Source organism: Triturus cristatus, chromosome 5_1, assembly GCF_964204655.1.
Source record: "Triturus cristatus chromosome 5_1, aTriCri1.1, whole genome shotgun sequence".
NCBI classification, from domain to species: Eukaryota; Metazoa; Chordata; class Amphibia; order Caudata; family Salamandridae; genus Triturus; species Triturus cristatus.
The window spans coordinates 816,508,643-816,533,701 of NC_140587.1; the positions used below are offsets into that span (position 1 = coordinate 816,508,643).

Sequence of the window (25,059 nt, forward strand, 5' to 3'; positions counted from 1 at the left end):
GAGGGGCGCCATCTAGGGAGACGGAGCAGGCGAGGCCGCCGGTAGCAGCGGCGGCTCACAAATACCCCCGCGGTAGGCGTTCCAGGGGCCCCAGAGTTTCATCCACGCCCCAGGCTTACCCCTCGCCACATACACCACCTTTTCACGAAACATACACCAATCCATATGCTCTTTCCAGGCCGACACCGCAGGGGGCCTCTGGGATCCCCACAATTGGGCAATATCACGCTTGGCTATCATGTATCCCAGAGTCACCCACCGCGCCTGCGGGACCGAGTAGTCATTTGGTTCCCAGACATTCAGCAAGCATCTCCTCGCTTCAGGCAGCAGCGCGACACGCGTAACCATTCGTAGAACCTCATGCACACCACGCCAGAATCGCTCCACCTTCGGGCACTCCCACAGTATATGCATGAAAGTCGCCAACGCACCACAGCCACGCTTACACATTCCATCACCGGCAAAACCCATACGTAAAAGCCTTGGCCCCGTCACGTAGACCCGGTGAAGGATCTTGAGCTGGACGAAACGAAGGCGAGCCGGGATGGCCACCTCTTTCGGAGAGGCCACCGCGGAGATCCAATCCTCGTCGTCCAGCTCCAGCCCGTCGGCAACCCAAGCCTCGCGGAGACTAGTCAGCAGACACGATCTATCGTTAATCAATTTTTTGTATATGAGGGAGATCGTGCTGTCCGGGACATGGCCATCTAGCACTCTGTCCTCCAGGGGGGAAGACTCCGGAATGGATGCAACATCCGGGAAGACGGAGCCCAGCGCATGGCGGACCTGTAGGTACCGAAAGTACTCACTGCCCTGCAGCTGAAACTCTGCCTGCAGCGTCTCAAAAGTTTTGAATCCCCCCCTCGTCCAGAGATCTCCCACCGTGCTGATTCCGATCGTGTCCCACTTCTCGAAGCCCTTCGACGTCCACAGGGAGCCCAACCTCTCAGATGCATACAGCGGAGACGCTCGGGTCAAACGGTCCTTCCACCCCATAGCTGCATTAGCCGCGTGCCAGACACGCACCATGACACGCGTCGGTCCCGTCAAACGGGAGTCGGGCGCGCCAGAGTAGAGCGCTCGATTATAATCGCCACCGGGCAGAAGCGTCCTGTCCATCTCAAATGCCGGGTTCAAGGCGGGCCCGTAAAGGCCATGATTAATTGCAGCTAGTTGGGAGGCCCAGTAGTACCGTTTGATGTCCGGGAGGGCGACCCCTCCATCGTACCACGGGAGCGTCAATTTAGCCAGAGCAATACGCGGCCTCCCGTCCCAGAACAGGCGCCGCTGGAGGCCCTCCACCTCGCGAAAGTAGCGTGCCGGGACCAGGTCCATGGTATTCTGGAGGGCGTAGAGGAAGCGCGGCAGGGACATCATTTTAAATAAGGCCGCTCGGCCGAGCGGCGAGAGCGGCAGACGCCGCCAGCGCACCACGTCCTCCCTCAGACGCTGGAGGGGGGGCAGCAAGTTCCGCTCATAGCGGGCCTCCGGGTCAAGAGTGATATATATACCCAGGTACCGGAAACCCTGGGAGGCAATCTGGATCGGACAGTCCCGTGGCAAGACCGGGGCCTCCCCGGAGAGCACATAGACACAGGATTTCGCCCAGTTGATGACCAGGCCTGAGTTGCGACCGAAGGAGCGCAAAACATCAACCAGGACGATCAGTGACTTGCGCGGGGAGGCGAGATACAAAAGGATATCGTCAGCATAGAGGGACACGCGGTCCTCATGCTCGGGGGTCCAGCGGAGACCACGGATAGAAGGGTGCCACCGCAACCACTCCGCCAGGGGCTCCATGGCCAGGGCGAACAGGAGAGGCGACAGGGGACAACCCTGTCGCGTGCCCCGCCCCAGCGCGAATGGGGCAGATACTCGCCCATTCACCACCACCTGCGCCAACGGGCCCGAATATAGCAATTTGACCCAGCTGACGAAACCCGGGCCGAACCCAAACTTCGCCAGCATCGCCCAAATATATGGCCATTCGAGCGTATCAAACGCCATGGTGGCGTCCAAGGACGCCAAGATGGCCGGCTCCCGCACAAATGGGACACGCGCGAGCACCCCGTGTAAGCGCCGCAGATTAAGCGCCGTGTTGCGGTGTGGTATAAAGCCCGATTGGTCTTGGTGGACCAAATCGCCCACCACGCCAACCAACCGGTTGGCCAACACCTTGGCGAGGATTTTGGGCTCCGCGTTCAGAAGCGAAATCGGCCTATAGGATGTGACCCGCTCACGGGGCTTCCCCTCCTTATGGATCACCACAATTGTAGCCAGACGCTGGTCCGGCGGGAGGGAGCCCTGCGAGTGGGCCGCAAGGAACATCGCGCGCAGGTGGGGCGCCAACACATCCGGGCGTAGCTTGTATAGCTCAATGGGAATACCATTGGGGCCCATGGCCTTGCCGGATGCAACCGAGCGAATAGCCGAGGCAATTTCGTCCGAGGTGGGCGGGGCATCCAGCGAATCCCTGTCCTCCACCGTAAGGGAGGGCAGTGCGATGTCCCGAAGCAAGGCATGGGAATCTTCCTCCGAGCAGGGAGAAACCGGGGAGTAGACTTCGCGGAAATAATCCGCGAAGCAGGAGACAATGGCTTCCGGCTCAGTGACGCACACACCATCCACGCTCTCAATCAAAGGCACCACGCGGCTCGCTCTTTCCCTCTTGTCCAACCACGCAATCAATTTGCCAGCCTTGTCACCCACATCATACAATCGCCCCTGCTGCTCTCTACTGAGGCCCCTGGCCGCCCCCGTGACGAGGGCCCGATAGGCCGCCTGCTTTAAGTGCAAAACATGCAACTTGGCGTCTGTTACCCCGCTCCCCAGGTCACCCTCCAGTTCTGCAATCTCGGCCTCAACCCGGGTCACCTCCTCCCGCTCGCGCCGCCGGGCATTGGAAATAAAGGAGAGGGCCTCCCCTCTAAGAACCACCTTGAAAGCCTCCCACAGGGAGATGGCAGACGGGACCGACCCCACATTCTCATCGAAATAGCGCTGTAAGGATTTGATCAAGTCGGCACGAATGGTGGGGTCGCGCAAATACCATGCATTGATCGGGGCCACTCTGCCATCCCCCCTCGGGAAGACATCGAAATGCAACAACAATGGGGAGTGGTCTGAGATACCCCGTGCCAAATGGCGCACCTCCCCCACCCTCCCTGCCTGGGCCGCCGGGACAAGGATGTAATCAAGCCGCGAGAGGCTACCATGGGCCCCCGAGTGGAAGGTGTACTGTTGCAATACGGGATGCTTTAAGCGCCAGCAATCCACCAGGCCCAGCGTGTCTAAAAGGCCGGGCAGCCACGCCTGTGCCCGGGGGAGGTCCCTAGGGGGATGGCGATCCATAGACCCAGAGGCAACCGCGTTAAAGTCCCCTCCAACCACCAACAGGCCACCCGGAAGGTCCAGAAGGAGGCGCCCCAGGTCCGCAAATGTAGTGGCTTGTAACCCAGGCGGGACGTACACTGATATAAAGATAAACACTCTACCCTCCATTCGTCCCACCAGAACAGTGTAACGTCCCCTCTCATCATGGCGCACCTCGTCAATCTCCAACGGGAGCGAGTTCTTGACCATAATACCCACCCCCCGCGAGCCCGAAGTGAAGCCGGAGTGGGCCGCCAAACGATATCCCCGCCGATTCATTGCATGAAAGGTGTTACCTATAAGGTGTGTCTCCTGCAGGAAGACAACATCTGGAGAAATACGTTTTAAATACTGCAGGACCACACCACGCTTAATCCTATCCCCCAGGCCGTTAACATTCCATGACAACACAATCAAATCCCTACCCCCCATCATACGTCAAAACAATCGGTCGCCCCCCACCGAGCATCTTAAAAACAACAAAACAGTTGCGGGTTTGCCTTGCGGTGCTAACAAACAACACACCCCCCCCACCCCCCGGTCCCAACAGAACTCCCCCCTCCCTGCACCCCTGCATGAGCCCAGACAGCCCCCCCAAAGTGCAGTGTGCCTGTCGCCCCATAGCTAAGTACTAACTAGTCCCCCCGAGGAGGAGGGAAGCCCCCAGCAGACCCCACCCGACCTCCCTGGGAGGGGAACATACGAAAGCAATATATGGTAAAGGAACAATATCCAGAGCAAGGCCTATACAGTCACCCCTCAATTCTGATCCGGCGGGCCCTCCCCGCCAGCCGCGCCCCCCCCCACCCCGATCTCCAGGCAAAGTATCTAACCAGTCCCCAGCCACCTCGGGCCGGTCGAAGAAGTGCGTACGGCCATCCACCTCCACCCTCAGCTTAGCCGGAAAGAGCATTGAGTACTTGAGGTTTAGGTCCCTTAGGCGACGTTTAATACCAAGAAAGCTCTGTCGCTGCTTCTGGACCGCCGGAGTAAAGTCTGGGTAGAAGTGTACATCCATGTTGTCCAGCCTGACCGGTCCCTGTTGCCTGGAGGTCTGGAGGATGGCGTCTCTGTCCCGGAAATTAAAAATCCGGGCAATAATAGGCCGCGGCGGTGCACCGGTCTTAGGGCGGCCCCCAGGGACCCGGTGGGCACGCTCCACCGCAAAAAGCTTACTCAGCCCCCGGGGCTGGAGATGGGTCAGGATCAGTTCTTCCACGAAGAGATCTGCCGCCTCCGCCTCTCGGCCCTCCGGCACACCAATAATGCGAACATTGTTCCTCCGGGCCCGACCCTCGGAATCCTCCAGTCGCCGGTCCATCAGGGCGCTCGCCTGGCCAAGCCGGCGCACCTCCTTCTGGAGGGCCACCACGTCCGTAGTGAGGCTCGTTGTGGTGTGGGCCAGGGAGTCAACTCGGTCGTTCGTTTTTGACAAGTCTGCCCTCACAAGGCCCACATCCACCAGGACCGAGTCAATTTTTTGCGCCAAGGTATCGAAACGCTGGTCCACTGAGGCCTTCATCTCTGCGATGGCGCCCATGACGTCCCGGAGGGTCAGATCCACCGGTTGGGCAGGCGCCTCCGTCGGGCCCACCAGGGATGACCGCGATGTCTCCGGAGAACCCTTCTGGAGCGTATAGCGATCCATACTATTGGCCTGGTGCGCCGTGCCACGGCGGGTTGTCTTCATCTTCGCCCGGTCGCCATCTTGTTTGGTGGACATGCTGGCCCTTCCACCGTCGTGCCAAGATCTCCAAACGGGCCGCCACACCAAATCACGGGTGTCAGGGGGGGGGGCGGGGGCGACCACCGGGCCGCGGGTCAACCCACCGCCGGCGGGTCAGCCGGGCACCTGGACAAGGCAACACCACCGCACCCCGCTCCGCAGCCCGACCCCGCCTGAGGCAAGGAGGGCGCAAAAGCGAAAGTGAAAGTGCGGGGTACGCGAGTCGCCCAGCCCCGCTCGCCGCTGTTATTCACTTCGTCCCCGGATCGCCCCACTACTCCAATCCGGGGGGCCGGCGAGGAGAAGGCCGCAATCTTCAATCGATGCTCCCACCGGTGTTCGGGGTCCGATTCGAGCCCAAAAAACGGGTGGCGCCTCAGCTCGGGTTCACCGACACAGTCCCCTCAACAAGGACAGGATATCGCCAGGATTAATTCAGGAGGTCGCGGAGGTCCTCGGGAGCCTCGCACCTACGCGGCCATCTTGGTTGCGCGCTAGGCTCCTCCTCCCATGCGTTCTTATTAAGGTTTTGCTATTGCTCTTTCTAGGTAGTGCTGATTTTAGAGAGAGTTTTTCAATATCCTTTGTTTGAATGGCAAACAAACATGTTCCTTAGTCTTTTAGAGCTGATTGTGGGCAAGCTTGCATGGCATGCCATTGTCAGTGGTAAGAAGCATGAGTGCAAATGACATCTTTTTATTCTCGTTTGTGGATGTACAAGTTTTAATAAATCCATGCTTATATTTTCATAAATGTGACATTAATTACCTTAAAAATATAAACTAGAATGTGACAGTGGGATGTGTACTCAATACTTCATTTTTTTGTTATTCTCTCAGATACCAGTTTCATTTAGTCCTCAAGACAGTGGTGAATACACTCAGTATTGGGAAATGGAAAGTCATCCACTTGCTGAACCACAATCAAAGCATTGTCTTAGATTTCATCTTTGTGGAAAGGTGTGTATTTTCAAGAAAGCAGTTTTTTTCATTCTTATAAAATGTGTTTTTACAGGTCATAAATGCTCTGAAGTGCAGGCTTCAGTTGAATCAACATCAGTTGTCACTTGTTTATTTATTTTTTAATTCTCTAAATGTGTTCTTATCCTTTTTTCTGAAACATGGGAAATACTGCATATCTTGTAGCCTCTCCTTGTCCATCACATTTGTTGAGTAGACCTTGGCTGATCCAGTCACTGGTGCAGGTCCAACCCAGGAGAATCTCAATTGCATCACCTCTAAAGCCTTTCCAAACCCTTAATTGAGGTGTATCTACCTCTTTGCGGGTACCAGGTGACCCAGCTAAAATCGGAAAGTCCACCTTAGTCTCCTACTTAATTGTTTTCTTTGGCCCCCCTCTTCAGAGGAGAACCATAAAGGAAGAGCTAACGCCCATCACTTACTCTTCCTTTGTCTGCTCTTGCAAACTCCACTTGCGGATCTGACTGATCAAAGTCCACCTTCTTTGTTTTCCCTGTCCTGTATGTAAGTGACTTCCCAGGACTGCCTGCATCCCTTCTCTGTGTTTGTGGTGTGTGTGTGTGTAGTACTGTGGCTTATTCCTTGTTTGCCTCAGGGGATGTATCAAGATGGGAATCAGCTCTGCTTTACTCAAAGACCAATTCAGCCTGTACCGTAGCTCCGTAAGGCACATTTCCAGTGGATACTTATTGGCAATGAGTCGCGTGATGTCGCCCGCCCATGGCGCGCAGGAAAACTGTGGCAAAAATGTTTCAGGATCCAGTCTCACGCCTGGGGATAATTCTACGTGAAGGAATCTGCGGCTAGAATTGTCTCTACCGGATACATCGTTACCGAAGGTAAGTAACTCGTACGATAAGGACTCTAAACGGCTGGACCAGTTTGGGAAGCTTTTGTTCTCTTCGGCCAGCTTAGGGCTGCGGTCGGTGAACACCGCCTGCTTGTTGGGCCGCTACTCCCACGCGGTGTGGGATGCCGTTGCTCAGGTGTTGCCTCAGTGTCCTGAGGGGGTGCAGACTGTCCTTTCTCAGGCAATTGCTGAGGGTAAGGATGTGGCTAAGTTCGCCATCCGGTGTGGGTTGGACACCGCTGACTCATTGGGCAGGGCGATTTCTACAACTGTGGCGTTGTGACGTCACGCCTGGTTGCGTTCGACTGGGTTCTCGCCCGATGTCCAAAATTCACTCATGGACATGCCCTTTGATGGCACTTGCCTGTTTGGCGACAAGGCTGACAGTGCCCTGGAGCGCTTTAAGGATTCGCTGGTTACGGCCAAGTCCTTGGGCCTTTCTACTAAGAGCTTGGCCTCTCTTGGTTTTCGTTCCTTTCGTGGCCAAGGTAGAGGCAGTCAGGCACGCCCGTCCCCTAAGTCTGTGCAGAACCAGCCCCAGCGCAGCCGGGGTCGCTGTTTCCGCAGGGGTGAGTCGGGCAACCAGCGTGCGAGTCCGTCCACCTCCACCCCCGCTGCTTCCGCCTCCAAACATCCTAATCTGAGCTTTGGGGAGCACCCCACGCCCGTGGGTGGCAGGATCCGCCACCACCTCCCTCACTGACTTGAGATTACATCAGAAAAATGGGTGCTGCAAATAATCTGCCATGGGTATTCCCTTCCCTTTCAGTCCTCCTGTCCTGCCATGCCACCTCGGTGCCACCGCATGTCGGGGGCTCACTTGGCTCTTCTCCGCCAGGAATTCACGGCCCTCTTGGCCAAGGGGGCCATCGAGTGTGTTCCTGGACCGGAAGTAGGGAGTGGTTGTTATTCCCACTACTTTCTGGTCCCCAAGAAGGACAAAGGGGGTCTGCGTCCTATCTTGGACCTCCGGGACGTCAATCGCTTCCTCCGGAAGGAGAAGTTCAATATGCTGACTCTGGCTCAGGTCTTAGCTGCCCTGAGACTGGATGGTAGCGTTAGACTTGCAGGACGCATATTTTCACATTTCAGTCCTGCCAGCCCACTGGCGTTACCTGTGGTTCACGGTAGGCCAGGAGCATTTTCAGTTTGCCGTGCTCCCCTTCGGCCTTACCAGTGCCCCTCGGGATGGGGTGGCCACATGGGAGAGGCAGAGATCAGAGGCCTCTGGTCTCCGGCGGAGTCCCGACTCCATATCAACCTTTTGGAGCTTCGGGCGATCCGACTTGCACTGAAGGCATTCCTTCCCTCTGTCTGGGAAAGTGTGGTGCAGGTGTTCACGGACAACACCACCGCCATGTGGTATTACAACAAACAGGGAGGGGTGGGGTCCTGGATCCTATATCAGGAGGCTCTGCTCCTCTGGACATGGCTGGAACATCAAGGCATCACCTTGGTGGTTCAACACCTGGCAGGTTCTCTGAACGCCAGGGCGGACGAACTCAGCCGCCCGTGCTTGATGGATCACGAATGGCATCTGAACTCGGACGTGGTGCAAGGTCTCTTACAGCAGTGGGGAGAGCCTTGGTTAAATCTATTCGCCAACGAAGAGAACACGCAATGTCATCAGTTCTGCGCGTTGGAATTTCCAAGGCGGCACTCACTCGGCGACGCTTCTCGGCGCGAGTGGAGTTGCAGTCTGTTGTACGCCTTTCCGCCTATACCACTTCTGTCCAGAGTGCTGAAGAAGATTCGGACTGGGCCCAAGTCATCCTTGTGGCTCCGGATTGGGCACGAAGATACTGGTATCCCGAGCTACTCAGCATGGCGACCGACCCCCCGATCCGACTGCCTCTTCGGGAGAATCTTCTGTCACAGCAGCAGGGAACGGTCCTCCACCCGAACCTGCCCAGCCTCCACCTCCGTGCGTGGAGATTGAGCGGCTACAGTCGACCGCTTTTGATCTTCATCCCCGAAGTCTGTGAAGTCATTCTGGCAGCCAGGCGTCCCTCCATTAAAACGGTATACGCCTGCAGGTGTGGAATAAGTTTGTGGCATGGTGCACAGCTAGGGCTTTGGATCCCCTTTATGCCCCTCTTTCCGAAGTCCTCCTGTTCCTTGTTTCTTTGGCCCGGAAGGGCTCTGCTCTGGGCACTATCAAAGGTTATCTTTCAGCCATCTCCACCTTTTTACGGCTTCCAGATCAGCCTTCTCTTTTTAAGTCCCCGATTGTTAAACGTTTCCTAAAAGGCATTACGCACACGTTTCCTCCCGTGCCATTCAAAATGCCTCAATAGGACTTAAACCTTGTCTTGAAATATCTGATGTGCGCTCCCTTCGAGCCCCTTCATACCTGTCCTTTGCGTCTTCTCACTCTCTTCCGGGTAGCTATCACCTCTGCCAGACAAGTGAGTGAGCTCCAGGCTCTTTCTTCCAAACCACCTTTCCTTTCTGTTCATCCAGACAAGGTTGTTTTAAGGACCCGTCCTTCTTTTTTGCCAAATGTTGTCACGCCCTTCCACATCGGGCAGACCATCACTTTGCCCACCTTCCATCACTTTGCCCACCTTCTTTCCGCCTCCACATCCTTCGAAAGAGGACGAGAGGCTCCACCGTCTGGACTCAAAACGTGCGCTCTCGTTCTACCTGCAGCGCACACGACAGTTCCGGGTGGATGACCAGCTCTTTGTTGGCAACGTGGGCGCCAAAAGAGGTCGGGCTGTGCACAAGCGGACCATCTCTCGAGGGTCGTTCTCTGCATCAAGCCCTGTTATTCGTTGGCTAGGAGGTAGCCTCCTGTGGTGCTGCGTGCCCATTCTACCAGGACGACGGCAGCCACTAGTGCCTTGGGACGCGGCGTCCCCTTGCAGGACATTTATCAGGCCTCTCTGCACACGTTTACCAAGCATTACTGCCTTGACAGTCCGGTCCAGAGAGACGGCTTCTTTGGCCTTTCTGTTCTCCGTGACTTTCTGGTGTAATCTATTGGCAGACCCACCACCGGGGTTGGTATTGCTGGGGTATCAATTCTAAGGTAAGGAATCTATCACTAACGTGTCTCTTTCAGATGCACAAGTTACTACTTCTGTAACGATATATCTGTAAGAGACATTAGTTAGTGATCGATTCCTTACCGCCCCACCCATCCTCCCCGTTCTGCGAACTGATTCTAGGGTGAAGGTCATCCCTTTCAGGGCCCTAGTTTCTTGGCACCAGTGGTCAGTTTGTTGCATGGCTTTGCATTCCTGGCGCGGAAAGTCGTGTACAGAACTGACGTCAGCACGCATGGGTGGCGCGGAAAGTCATGTCTGTGACATCATCTCAGCGCTTACGACGCCAGCGATGGATGCGGTCCGCACGACACCACCTACCGACGCGCAGGGGTACTGCTAGCAAAACTTTCCGGATCCAGTCTGACGCCTGGGGATATTCTAAGGTAAGGAATCTATCACTAACTAATGTCTCTTACAGATATATCGTTACACAAGTAGTAACTTGTGCGTCAGCCCTATAAGACTTTTCTGAAGGATCCTGCTGATTCCTCACCTGTAGAATTATCCCAGGCATCACTGGATCTCAAAACTTCAAAGCTCTCAAGTAACTGGTAGTAGGGGGCTGGCTTAGCAGCTATGCCTGAAGTGACATCAGATGACACTGCTGGAGTCCTATAACACCCATCCCGGCGCAACAAATTCAGCTACCTTTTTCCCTGCCTTTGACATGGATTCGAAGCTCACGCTCTCCTGAGAGTTGAGTTTTCCTCACCGAAAATCTGTTCAGTGCTTTACAAATGTCCCAGAAGAAACACTCGGGCTTCAAACCCTGTAGGGACTGAGAGACACAGAAATCCTTTACTGACCGACATTCCATCTGCCTTTGATGCCTAGGCTTTGACCGTGACTCCTGTCCTTTTGCATCCTGCCTCGGCATGAACCCGAAGACTATCAAGCAGTGTTTTGCTAAGTTATTTGTGGCCCAAACCTATTTTGACATGCCAGCCATCATCGATCAAGGCCACCCTCCATGTCACCATCTTTGCAGTCTTCAGGCCGTCAGTGTAAGCACAAGAAGCAAAATAAACACAGCAGAGGTAAATCTCCCATGCACACTCAGTCTCCCTCTGGATCTTCTTCCTTGAAGCCCAAAGTTGGTCAACGTGAAGCCGGCAAATTCTCCTCCAGAAGCCTTGTGCAAGGATGCACAGGGCCTGGCCCTGGAGCTCTTTGATCTTTCTCTGCTCTGCACCAGGGGGTCTTTCAGATCATAGAAAGGGGGTACAACATACCCTTCCTTCAGGCTCCCTCCTTCAATTTCCCCCAGCCATCCTACCTTCCACCAGACCATCTCTCCATCCTGCTGGAAGAAGTGGCAGCACTCCTTGTAAAGGGAGATGTGGAATTAGTGCCAAAGCAGGAAATGGGGCACGGATGTTACTACTGTTATTTCTTATTCCTAATTCAGATTGTGTCCTCCTTCCGATCCTAGACCTTAGGAACTTAGATTTCTTACTCAGGAAGGAGAAGTTAAAGATGTTGACCCAAGCTGAGGACTGCTGATGTTGGAAGCTGGGGACTGGATGGTGTCAATTTTCCACATTCCAGTTTTGCAGTCCCATCATAAGGACTTGCGTTTTGTGTTGGGCTTTATGCACTACCAATTTACGGTACTTAACTTTGGTTAAATATCTACACCTTGAATCTTCACCAAGGTGAGGACAGTTTTTGTAGGCCATCTCAGAAGGTCGAGCATTCCAGTTTTCCCGTACCTGGACAACTGGCTGGTCAAAGGCAGTCTGCTGGGAGTGGTGATGTGTCGACAGTCTCGCTACTGTTCGACTGGGGCTTCAAACCCAAATTTTATCTGTAGTCCTCCCAGTACCTCCAGTTGATATCATCAGGTCTGGACCCTACCCTTCAACCCCTCCAAAACCATCTTTAAGCTAGTACAAAAACTCCAAAACAACTCTAACCCAGCTCCATGCATTACCTCCTCACAACAATGTGACGACCTCGCTACATTCTTTATAGAAAAAGTGAGGAAAATCTACAACGCCTTTCCACAGGATCTTTTGGAACTCCCCAACCCTCGTAAACTCTCGCCCAACAACCCCAGTTTGCCACTTATACCTAGTATAACCCATGACGATCTAGCCAAGCTATGCACACAGGTTAAGTCCGGCTCTCCTACAGATCCTATGAGACCAGCCAAATTCCTAGAATCCCTGGATTTCTTCCTCCCCCCCCCCCCCCCCCCCCCCTGGCCACCCTACTCAACCTCTCCTTCTCCTCGGCGGTGGTTCCTACATGCTGGAAGCAGGCATGGGTCTCCCCGATTATCAAAAAGCCCACGCTAGACCCCTCAAAGCCAGAAAATTTTAGACCAATTTCGCTGCTTCCATGGGCTTCGAAATTGGCAGAAGCTCATGCGAACAAAGTACTGTCCAACTATATGGCTCAAAATCTAATCCTGGACCCTTCACAGAATGGTTTCAGGCCAGAATTCAGTACTGAGTCCGCCCTGCTGACTACCATTGAACACCTCCGGAACATCCTGGACGCCGGTCAAAGTGCTGCGCTGATTTTACTTGACCTCAGCGCGGCCTTTGATGCGGTCTCCCACACTCTTTTACTAAAACGTCTCGAGGCTATAGGGATCAGTGATCTGGCCCTTGAGTGGTTTCGGTCTTTCCTGAAGGATAGATCCTTCCGGGTCTCAGCCCCCCCATTTGTCTCTCAGCCTCACTCCATAGAGCAAGGAGTCCCTCAGGGGTCGGCGCTTAGCCCTTCCCTTTTTAATCTCTATGTCCAGCCTCTCGCTGAAGTGGCAAAAGAGTGGGACCTCACGCTAGTGTCGTACACTGACGACACGCAGCTGGTCATCTCTCTAACTGAAGGCCCCTCAATCTCAGCTGCGAAATTTAAGAATGGCTTAGCGGCAGTCGCGCAGTGGATGACACACAACTACCTACAGCTGAACACTGGAAAAACAGAGGTGCTGCTCCTGGGAAAAAATCCCTGTTACTGGAGTGAACACTGGTGGCCGTCCCTACTTGGCCCCATTCCTTCCCCCAAAAATGTGGTGAAAAATCTTGGTGTCTGGATGGACTCCTCCCTCAATTTCCAGTCCCACACCAAGAAAGTGGCTGCTACCTGTGTGGGTCTGCTGCGGAGCCTTCACCCGATACTTGGTTTTTTTGACCCCAGTACGCGCCAACTGATAGTACAATCTATCATCTTGGCTCGACTGGATTATGTCAATGTCCTATTCTTAGGCATCAACAAAGCAGAGCTGGCTCGGCTACAACGGGTACAAAATTCAGCAGCCAGGGCTGTGGTAGGCCTCCCTCGCAGATGCTCTGCCAGAAACACCATCAAGAAGCTACACTGGCTGCGTGTTGAAGCCCGAGTTCAATTCAAGGCTCTCACCACTGCCTTTAAAATTCTTAGATCTGACTGTCCGGGACTCCTACGCCCTCTCCTGGTACCTTACACCCCCCAGCGCGCCTTACGCTCCCTAGGACAACACCTGGTGGTTGTTCCTCGCACAAGGCTCAGCAGAATGGGTGGCCGCTCTTTCAAAGTTTTGGGGGCGAAGCTTTGGAATTCCTTACCACCCCACATTCGCTCTATGACCAACTTGTTGGCCTTTCGTAAGGCAATTAAAACTCTTCTGTTTTCCCTGACTTAATTTTTCTGCAATCCCTTTCCCTCCCTCCCCTCCCCTCAGGTATCTGTTATGGTTCAGCGCCGGGACGCCTCGTTGCTGGGGCAGCTGTTTTGCGCTTAATAAAATATTAACATAACATAACACCTCCCCGTCCCTCTTCAGAAAATTGACAATTTCCAGGAAATGGACTAATCTTTTACAGAGAGCATGCAAGTTTCTGAAGGACTTAAGCTTGTTAGGTCTTCTGGCTTCCTGCATTCTCCTGGTCACTCATGCACATTGACACATGAAGGCTCTCCAGTAGTGCCTCTGCAGGCAGTGGTTCTAATACAAGAGAGGTCAATTGGTCTCCAGCATAATCTTTCTGATTGCTGCAACGGACGTGCTTTGGTGGAGAAAGGAGGCAAACCTGCTCCTTGGGATAGCCTTAAGTCCCCCTCTGATCGTGGCCACTATAGTAACTGATGCCTCCACCCAAGGGTTGGGCTCATCTAAGGCACCTGGAGAGAGTCTTTTGATCTCCAGAGGAGCAGATGCTTCACATCAGCAAACTTGAACTGCAGGCTATTAATCTGACACTCACAGCTTTCCTCTCCTCCATCGAAAGGTGGTCCATCCAGATCTTGACGGACAATATGACAACTAATAGGGGTCTTTTGTTGCTTTGCCTAGAGGTGTTGGGCATGCTGCCCATGGATCGGATTAACAGCCAATCACCTAGCAGTGTCTCTGACTGTTTTGGCAGACTGCCTGAGTTATCATGCCAATCACAAGTAGTTCTCCTGCCATAGGTAATTCAGGACATCTTCGCCTAGTGTGGCCCTCCTCAAGTGGGCTTGTTCGCCTCCTCGGAAAACGGTCAATGCCAGTAGTTCTGTGCCCTCCACTATGCATTGAGGGAGATATGGGGGACAGGTTTTAGTTGAGGTGGAACTGTGAGCAGCACTACTCATTTCCCCTTACACTTGATTTACCCAAGTCTTTCTAATTGCCCCAAATTAACCAAGGAATTTGTAATATGAAGATCTTCATTGCTTCTCTATATGCCCCCTGTCAAATTCAGATCAGACCTTCACTCCCAGTTTTGGATAATGGTGCTGGTGGTACCCGAATCTCCGAAGTCTCCACCTTCATGCCTGTAGCTTAAGCGTGGACATGTAAGCTCCTTTCAGCTGCCACCAGGGGTGGTTAATGTTGATCTTTCAGCTTGTTGCCCGCGACAAAAATCTGTTTATTATGGAAGACAGAGCAGCTGCTTCATGGGGCACAGACAACAGCACAGTCCCTCTTTAGACTTGTTTGTCACAAATTTTGCAGTTCACACTCCCTAGCTCAGAGGAGATGTGCAGTTGGCATAATAAAGGGGTATTTTGCTGCATTGTTGACGTTCCTCTATCTCCTAGATCAGCTGTCCCTATTCAAATCACCTATTGTGATAATTTTATATCTGCCAACTGCCTTTGTTGAGACCCTGTGGGACCTTTAGCATGTATTAACTTGTCTGATAGAGACATCTAGCCACAGATTCCTTAACTTAGAATTACTCCAGGCGTCAGACTGGATCCGGAATTTTTTAGAGCAGCACCTCTGCGTGCCGGGGGACTGCGCCACATGGCTCTGCCCTGACGTCCACGGACATGACGTCAGCTGAGCCATACAAGTCCCTCCCGGCGCGCTGATGTCAGTTTCCTTCTTTTCCGCGCCCCAACGAGTAACCAGTTGCTTTCACCTGGCCTGTTTCTCAGGCCTTCTGAACGCCTTCAGGCGTCAAAGAACAGTGTGTGATGCCTTTGGGCTTTAAGGCGTGTGAGACATGCGCGCAGCAGATGTTGGCAACCGATCCGCACGCGATCTGCATGTGGTGCTTAGGAGCGTGACACGACTCCGATGAGTGCGACGCCTGCCAGCAAATGAGGCCGAAGTCTCTGCGGGAGCGCCGGAGGAAACTATTGGCCGCCTGGATGTCCCGCTCGGCGCCCCCACGCTGCTCTCCCTCTTGGGCTGGGGCTTCGGTTCGAGGATGTCGTTCGCCTCACGCAGGTAAGCGGAAGCACAAGTCACGGAGGTCGTCGGCCTCACTTCACTGTGACAGCGGGGCTCACGGCTCCCGGTCCCTGCCGGATGCTGACCCCCAGGAGTTGACCCCCTTATACCCAACCTTTCCGGGTGATGGGGCGACTCCGACCCAGATGGAAGCCTATTTTAAGGCTCTGCGCTCAATTTTTGGGTCACCTCCTCTCCCTGGCACGCCTTTGGGCTCCACAGTGGAGGTAGGGACTCCGGTCGGATCTTTGCCGGCGGTTTTGCCCTCGGTCCCGGCCAAGTCCCTCGACTCCGGTTCCTGAGTCGGTGCGACGTCGGGACACGTCCCGGAGGGGCATCCCAGTCAGATGTTGAGCCCATCTGCCATGTCCACGCATAGCCCTTTGCGGCTTCCTGCGCCGACGTCGGCGGTGGCTGCACCAAGGGTATCCACTCTGTGTCGACGTCCTTCCTCTCCTCAGTGCTCAGTGGAGGGTGAGTCGACGCCGGTCTGAGACCAGGCCGAGTCGCCTCTGCTTATTGTCGAAGTCAATAAGACGCCAACTCGACGACTCTGTTTGAGGGTGACGCGGACCCAGAACACCCAGGGGTGTCTCCTTGCCCTTTGGCTCAGCTGCCCCTTGGCCAGTGGCCCCCTGCTCACCCGACTGCGGCATCTTTTTTCTGTTGGACGAGTTAGCCTTCAACCGTCCCCTACAGATGATCTGCGATCACCACCTAGAATGGCTGCAGAGACTAGTGGTACCTTTGCGAGGCTGCAACTCTTTTACACTTGCAGCCCCCCTTGGTCTCTTTGACTTCAGATCCATTATTGGATATCCTCCACCAAGGTGAGGTTAGAGGGAGAGCCCTTGCTGCCTTTTGGTGGGTCGTTATTTGACACTCTTCTTGGCACGTGGGCATGGTCCTCCTTGGGTGACCCTGTGGAGCGGGCCATTGCACATCGCCATCGCCCGGCTCTGGGTGACCCGGTCTGCTTGTCCCTTCATCCTAGGGCTCAGGGCTGGGTCGTCCAGGTGGTTTTCGCCACTCAACCTTCCTCTCCTCTCCCTTTACTGCCTCCCACTGGGAGTCTCGCTGGTTGGAGACCTGTGGCGGTCATATTTTTGCGTCCACTAGTTTGGGCATCCATGCTTTGAACACAACTTGCGTGTTTGCACGGGTTACTTCTGCCCTTTGGGACTCGGTTGAAGGTCTTCTTCCCTCTCTTTTGGAAGGTTCACGTACTGGCTTGGCTCGTCTCATTCATCATGGCCGAGAAATGGCACAATTTACCATTAGATGCACCATGAACTCCATCGACTCTGTGGGTCGGGCAATGGCCAGGTCCAATGCTCTGCGCCGCCATGCCTGGCTGCGCGATGGTGGTTTTCCTAAAAATATTCGGGAGAGTCTACGGGATTTGCCGTTTGATGGCGTATCCCTTTTTGACAGTCATGCGGACTCAGCAGTCACCCGCTCCTGTATATCCTGCCATAAATTTCTGTGTTTTTGAGATCATTTTGCGGTCTCTTCCTTCCATGTGCAGTGTGGGTGCTGGGTCCTGGGTTCATGCTGTAATACCCAGGTGGTCTGGCTGGCTTCTCAACGTTTTTGCATCCCTTTCTTGCAGCGGATCGGCTGCTTCTGTTCCGTTGATCCTCTGTCTATGAGCCCCTGCTGCTCAAGAGTTGCCCCTAGCTGGGGTTGACGCTTACCCTATGTGGGGTATTTGTTGGTTACTGTGTAGCTGCCTCCCTTACACATAAGTCTTGGTAGTCTCCTGTGGCGTCTTTTTCGGAGGGCGTTGCTCTGTGTATGTGACTGTGGTCTTTTTCTCTTTCATGCGGTCCACTGGTTGGCATCACTCGATGGCCTATCCGTTGGAGTCTGCAGCTCGTCCGTTGCATTCCTTTGCAAGTGTAGATGCTCACTTTCTCTGAGAGTGCACCTTGTATGTTTCTCCCAGGAGGGTCCTTTCAGTCTCCCCTCCTTGTCTTTTCAATTCTGCATGTTTCTGCTGCTGCAAATTTTCTACCTGTTGACGGCCTTGGTCAGGGCCCTAGAGCTGTACCAAGGCATGCAGGGCTGACACGACGCACTTCTATGTTCTGTGCACGTCTGGAGGTTGCTCCCTACTGTATTCATTGTTACAGAGGGCTGACGCTTTCCTTGCGCTTTTGCGATGCCTAGTTCTCCCCTCCTTATCCATGGTGGGTAGTACTTTTCGTACTTTGTTCTTCCATGGTGACATCTTAGCCGCTTGCACTGCTCATGTACATTGCCTTGTGCCTGGCTTACCTGGGTACTTCCCCGGCACGGGGTTTTCCTCGTCCCCTGCTGCCATCCGAGCAGGCGTTTTGGCATACTTCTACTTCGGGATGCTACTGCTGCTGCAGCTCTCTGTAGAGGTGCTCTCTTCAGGCTGTTCACTGTCTTTTGTGATATTGTATGCACACCTGTATATGATTTCTGTAACTCTATGTAGGTTTCGTACTGGTTCCTCCCTGTACTGGTCAACCTTTCAGTTTGTCTCGCGGGGGACTGTGGCTCCTCCCTGCAGGGTGGATGGTGTCGCTTATAGATCTGGACTTCATCTGTCCGGTTCTGCTGCACAACAGCTGTTGCTACCTATGGTGCACTCTGGTTTCTTGTATGCCATTCATCTTTTCTGACTGAGTCTTCTCCTGATGTTGGTTCTGTCTGGCGTTTGCACACACCCAGGGGTCACGTTTCACAGGTTACATACCTGGTGAGGCATCTCTCATATCTGGACTATTCTTGCGGCACTCCCTTGTGCCTTAACTTTTACGTGTTGTTGTTTTGGCGGTACACATGGTCAGCCCTGTGTCCTTCTGTCACCCGCATGTGCTTTTTGTGGTCATGATGGTATGTCATTCTGTGACGTGGCTATTGTGCACTAGCGAGTCTGGTGTCTCTAGTGACACTGGCTCTTCCTGGGCATGGAAAGCCAAAGGAAATGATGGACGGAGTGTTGAACATTACAAGCATTCACCCCCAGTCAACTGATCTGGGTTTAATCCATCACCATTCTTTAGCCCACTCTGCCACCCCAGTTCAGACATGGCCATATGCAAATCAGTCTGACCCTGTGCCTCATGGGAACAGTCCAGCCCGAACTGCCAAGCCATGCCTTCCCTGGACCGGAAACAAGCTTCCTAGGACCGGTTTCTGGCATTTCAGCCGTCTTCAGCCAGGCTTGCTTGAATCCAGTGGCAAAGTGAGCAAGGGACTCAGATCTGAGCATACCCTGCCAACTTATGGCAAACAAAGCAAAACCAAAGGAAATGAAGGACGGAGTGTTGAACATTGCAAGCACTCACCCCCAGTCAACTGATCTGGGTTTAATCCATCACCATTCTTTAGCCCACTCTGCCACGCCAGTTCAGACATGGCCATATGCAAATCAGTCTGACCCTGTGCCTCATGGGAACAGTCCAGCCCGAAATGCCAAGCCATGTCTTCCCTAGACCGGAAACAAGCTTCCTAGGACCGGTTTCTGGCATTTCAGCCGTCTTCAGCCAGACATGGCTTGGCAGTTCGGGCTGGACTGTTCCCATGAGGCACAGGGTCAGACTGATTTGCATATGGCCATGTCTGAACTGGGGTGGCAGAGTGGGCTAAAGAACGGTGATGGATTAAACCCAGATCAGTTGACTGGGGGTGAGTGCTTGCAATGTTCAACACTCCGTCCATCATTTCCTTTGGTTTTTGCTTTCTTCCTGGGCATGGTCAGCATCCTACCGCTGCTGTCCCCAATGTCCTAGCCGGTGCGTTTCCACAGTGCTTCTTCCCCAGTGCTTCTTGACCTGTATGCTTGGACCCGGTCATACTGTCTTGTCCTCTCTGGGCCCTTCTCTTTTACGGACCCGTCGTATCCTGCGAATCCCTCAGTTCCTATGATCACTTCCTTTTCTTTTATGGATGTTTTGGGTTCTCTCGTTCCGCACTGCCCTTCTGTGCGCCCTTTCTACGCTGTGTACACTAATGGGCATTCATGCCACCTCTCGGCGGCTTGTGATGCCTTTGCCTCCCATTGTCTGTTGTTCCTTGCAGAGCTTCCTGGTCTGGTATTGAACATTCTGGCATTGTTGCCCCCACTGTGTTTAGCCAACTTGTTGACGACTGGGTTCTTTTTGGAACTTGGTTGGGTTCAGTTGCAAACCCGCTTCTTATGGGGTATGGCTTTGGTATCTATTCTAAGTTAAGCAATCTGCGGCTAGATGTGTCTATCAGATGTACGAGTTACTTACCTTCGGTAAGAATGTATCTGGTAGAGACACAGTCTAGCTGCAGATTCCTTAGTACCCGCCCATCCTCCCCGTTCTGCGAGGGCCTTTTCAGGTTGGGTTTTATGCACTCGCCTCTCTCTGGGTGGCTTTGTCTTCCTACGGAGTGACATCTTTCATCCGCCCTCCATGGGAGAATGATTCATTCTGTTTTACTTGTTCTACTCCTCCCATTCTCGTGATGGATTGAAGGATTCATGTCTCCTCCTACATTCCTACACCCTGGTTCTTCCAGTGTGGGACTTTCTAATGTTCTCCTTACCTCCCTCCCACCCTCTCCATTGGTTTGGGGTCTCTTTAACTGTGCCTCAGTCCAATAGTTCTCTAAAAGGGATATGGCATGCCTAGTGTTGCCGGCCCTTGGTGGATCGTCTTTAATATTGTGGTTCAGGTCTTGTTGCCTATCACGATTAGATCAAAGATTGCAAGCTTTCTGTCATCTGCCTTGGCATTCTTTTCATGTATCGTTTGCCTCGAGGGAGGGTATTGCCTTCTCTTTTGCGGGGCAACTTCTTAGAGCACTGCTCTGCTCTTCTCTTCAATTATTTTCAGTATGCAGTGCTTGTCACTGTCCTTCATGGTAATGTTTCTCACCATTCGATTCTTTTTGTTTCACTGATTTTCATCGTTTTTCACACACTGTTCCCATACTCTCACAGTTTTTGGTAGTGGCTCCGCGTTGTGGCGCGGAAAAGTATCTCCGAAAAAAACGGACGTCAGCGCGCCGGGAGGGACTTATATGGCTCCGCTGACGTCATGTCCGCGGACGACGTCAGGGCGGAGCCATGCGGCGCCGTCCCCCGGCGCACAGAGGTGCTCTGCAAAAAAATTCCGGATCCAGTCTGACGCCTGGGGATATTCTAAGTTAAGGAATCTGCGGCTAGACTGTCTCTCTACCAGATACATCGTTTCCGAAGGTAAGTAACTCGTACTTTAGATGGGGTCTCCTTATGAGCCACTTCACATTTGCTAGTTGCGGATGATAATCTTCAATACAGTTTTTTGGGTTACATTCTCCGAGGAGAGACCGGTGAATGATTTAAAGGCCTTGAGTTTCCATCAGCCATTAACCTAATTTTTCCCTGACAATGAGTGTTGCAAACCAGGTCTGCTTTTCTTCCAAAAGTGGTGGCTCACTTTCAGTTAGGCCAGTTCATCACCCTATCAACCACCTATTCCCCGCACCACCCCACAAAGGAGGAGGAGTGGCTTCTTGGGTTGCATATTCATAGGGTAGGGTGGTCAGCGTCTGTCTAGACTGCATCAAGGATAAATGATTGGCTGACCAGCTCTTCGTTTGGTACTGTGGTTCCAAGCATGGCAAAGCAGTTCAGAAGCAGACACTGTCCAGTTGGATATTCCTCCTCTGCATCAATACCTGCTATGCCTGGGGCAAGAAAGCCACTGGAAAGGGATCAGGGCTCATTCCACCAGTGCCAAATCTTCTACCTCTGCCCTCGACAGAGAAGCTCTTATTGCAGAGATCTGCAAGGGGCGGATTGGGCATCCCTACACACCTCTACTAAGCAGTACTACCTGGATTCTGAAGTGTGTGGGAATGGCCATTTTGCCAGGTCGGTTCTATAGCACTACCTCATTTAGCCATTTATCAACTCTCCTCCTCCTTGGTTGAGTACTGCTTTGGAATCTATTTTACAGTTGAGGAAACCGCAGGTAGAAGTACCCATTGAAAGAAAAAATGACTTGCATGCGGTAGCAATCTTTCTGGTAGTTACTCTGTCTACCCACAGATTCTTCCCCTTTCCTGCCCACCTCCCACTTGATGGATGTTATAGTGTAGGTTAATAAGGTCCCAATTCAAGTTTGATCTTGCGCTCCTTAATGTGGCTACCAGTTCATCTGTTCGCCTCAGAGCGTTGGAAAAAAATGCATGGAAACTGAAGTTGTTGCATTGGGATAGGCACTATATGGCTTCCGCAGTTTTATCGGAAGTCTCTTCTGATGTCAATATGAATCAACAGCCTCCTATTGACAACTTGAGAGCTTTGAAGTTTCTGGATCCAGACTGATAAATCTACTGATGAGGAATCTTCAGGTAGATAGAGTATCCACCAGAAAGATACTTACTGCAGGTAAGTAACTTTGGTTTTGGTGTGAGTCCGCTCCATGTATTCTAAGGTGAGGAATCTGCAGTTAGAAGTATCCATCCGAGCAACTTATTTACCCTCGGTAATAAAATTGTATTATGGATATGCTATCTAACTACTGATTCCTCACCACCTTGAAGCCTAAAGCAATAAAAAGAAGATTGGATTAACCATTTGTTTATACATGAATTCATATATTTGAAGAAAAGGAGTAAATCACATAGATAAAAAAACTGAATTTTGTGAGTGCCAGGTTGGGGACGTTTTGTCCTCCATAGGAAAAAGCATCAATTGAGTGGACTTTTCCGAACATCTTAAAGGGTCCCATATTAATATTCAGCTCACTTACGCGTTGTGCACCTGAGGGTGCAGAAAGCCCCTATTTAAGAAACTGGCCTTACCAAAGATACGTAACCTGTTAGATTGCTGCACTATCTACCCCACTCATGCTCAACTGTCTGAGACCAGTGGGGGCCATCAAATTGATTGAAAAGCTTATGCCCACCATTTTAAGTTCACCCTCTTTCTTGATTATTTTGTTCTAAGAATGTGAGTTAATCATTCCTCTATTATTTCTAAACCACCAAAGTGATGATGTTGCTCGTCAGGGGAGCAATTAAAAAGCATACCCAATGCGAAAGACATTTGAGTTAGTTCAGGTTCTTCCTGATCCCCTTGCAGGACTGTGTCCTCAGACCTATGTTGGATCTAAAAGTATTGAACTCACTGCTCAAGAAGTTGTTAAACAATTGTGGCACCTAAGCAGGTCTGCTGACCTTGGTCTTCGAGGACTTTGTGGAATCCCTGGACCAGCAGAATGTGCACTTCCATGTGATGATCTTGCAGGCCTACAGGAAGTATCTTTGCATTGTAGTGTGGCCAAACAATTTCCAGCACATTGGCCTCCCTTTTGGCATGACAGTGGCAACTCAGATTTTTTTTTTTTACAAAGTCGTGGTTTTGGCCCATCTTTGTAGGTGGGAGTGGGGTCATTTTGACAAATTGTTAAATGCAAATTAATTTCAACTAGCCTCAAACAATCTTCATAAAATATCCTTTGGAATTTCTATCAGGAAGTCCAAGATGAATCTATTTTGTCAAAAATGTCCCTTTATTGGTGCCATTCTGGATACTGTCACTCAAAAGGCCTTTCCACTGCCTCAGATTGTCTGGCATGTCCAGGTGATCTCATTATTTCAAGTGAACGTTAATGTCCCAATTGTCACGTTTCTGAACTACTTGGTTTTCTAGCATCATGCATGCTTCTTGTGCCCCATGATCTTTGGCACATGCGGGCCCTTTATTAGAATATGCAGCTACAATGATCCATGCAGGGAGGATGCCTCAAGGGCAGGATTTTAATCTCAGATAAGGTGGCCCAGGACCTTTACTGGATGATAGATGCCATTGTGATGTGTGGCTGTCCTTTCTATCCACCCTCATGAGGTGTCAGTAGTAATGGATGCCTTCGCTTCAGGTTAGGGTGGTCTCAAGGATGACGTAGAGGTCTCTGATCTCAGATGGAGTAACACTATCACTTATGCTTTGAAGATCCTTCTGCCTTCCTTCAAGGGCTGGTTGGTACAGGTGCTGACAGACAATACAACCAACATATGGAACAGAAACAAGCAGGCCAGAGGTCTAGAGGCTCTAGTGATCGCTGGATCCTTGACGAGATCTCCCTGAAAGTCATCCACATGGCAGGATCTCTTCACATCAGGGCAGGCAAACTCAGTAGGCGTAATCTTTCAGATCACAATAGGCATCTACACCCATAAGTGCCACAGGGTATCTTCCCATGGCCCAATGGCATCCTTTCCAGAGGTGGGACAGAACATCTGCTTACTGACGACACGAAATATTAATAAAGGTAGGGAATCTAGGTGAAGTATCTACTAAATAAGTACATTAATAATTTCTCCCTTTTCTTTCAAAAGTTACTAAAACTTCAGGTATTGTACAACTTTCTGCCTGTCTGGAGCAATATTTATTTTCTTGGATCCAGATCGGGTGTGATTTTGTCCTGGTCATGGTTGCAGAATCCTATACTTTTTTCATACTATCTTAGATGCTGGTGGAACTATACCTTTTATCTGAAAGAAACACGTTAGTTAGATTCCTCACCTTAGAATATCCCCAGGCGTCAGACTGGATCCGGAAGATTTTTCGTCAGCAATACCCCTTGCGCGTCGCTAGGCGTCGTCTGCGGCTCCGCGTCCATCGTCGGCGTCGTGCGCCGGAATGACGTCGTCGGAGTACTTAGACGCCGCCCTCGCGCGCTGACGTCAGTTCTTCTTTTTTCCGCGCCAGTAAGCGCAGATCCGGGAGAGCTACCCCTTTAGTCAATTTTTGACTAACTTTTTTGATCCTTTTGACCCTGTCTCGACTCCGGTGCCGGTAGGATGCCTGGTTTTAAAGCCTGTGCTGACTGTAGCCGCCTGATGTCGGTTACGGACCATCACCGCCGGTGCCTGTACTGCTTGGGCCTCGACCACGACGCGAAGTCGTGCTCGGACTGTAAGGCCCTGACCTCGAAGGCTAGACGGGAGCGGTCCCGTAAGCTTCTCGAGATTCGCCACTCGGCTCCCGGTCCAGGAGGAGGTCCAAGGATCGGTCGCGGAGCCGCAGCCGACGTCACCATCGGTCGTCGGGATCCAAGTCTTCGGGTAAGTCGAAGCATTCCAAGAAGTCCAAGAGGCGACATCGCTCTTCGGACTCCCCTCGCCGGTCGCGCGACTCGGCCGAGGGTCAGGGTGGTTCCACCCCCGCGGCTCCGGCGGAGCCGCAGGCGCCGCGCCTGTCCCCATACCCTCCAGTCCCTGGGACTAACGCGACGCCGGCGGAAGTCAGTGCCTTCCTCTCGGCCATGAGGAACCTGGCTCCGCCGTCGGCGCCCGCTGGTGCGCCTTCGGGCCCCGCGGACCCGACTGGGCTGCCTTGCCTGCCGGTTGCTCCGGCGCCGGCACCGTTGACGGCTCTGGCCTCGACGCCGCAAGCGCCCGTGGTACCCGTTCTCGAGTCCCCG

The 25,059-nt window shown here is 52.6% G+C and overlaps 1 protein-coding gene across 5 annotated transcripts in view; it reads left to right on the top strand.

Annotated features, from left to right (window-relative positions):
• The window catches only part of CEP192 (centrosomal protein 192), a 1,978,693-nt gene that overhangs the window by 1,740,371 nt on the left and 213,263 nt on the right, over positions 1-25,059 (top strand). For all 5 annotated transcript variants that reach the window (XM_085605862.1, XM_085605865.1, XM_085605864.1 and 2 more), the window contains exon 42: positions 5,938-6,057. In XM_085605862.1, the coding sequence (XP_085461988.1) occupies positions 5,938-6,057 (120 nt within the window). The remainder of the gene's footprint in view (positions 1-5,937; positions 6,058-25,059) is intronic.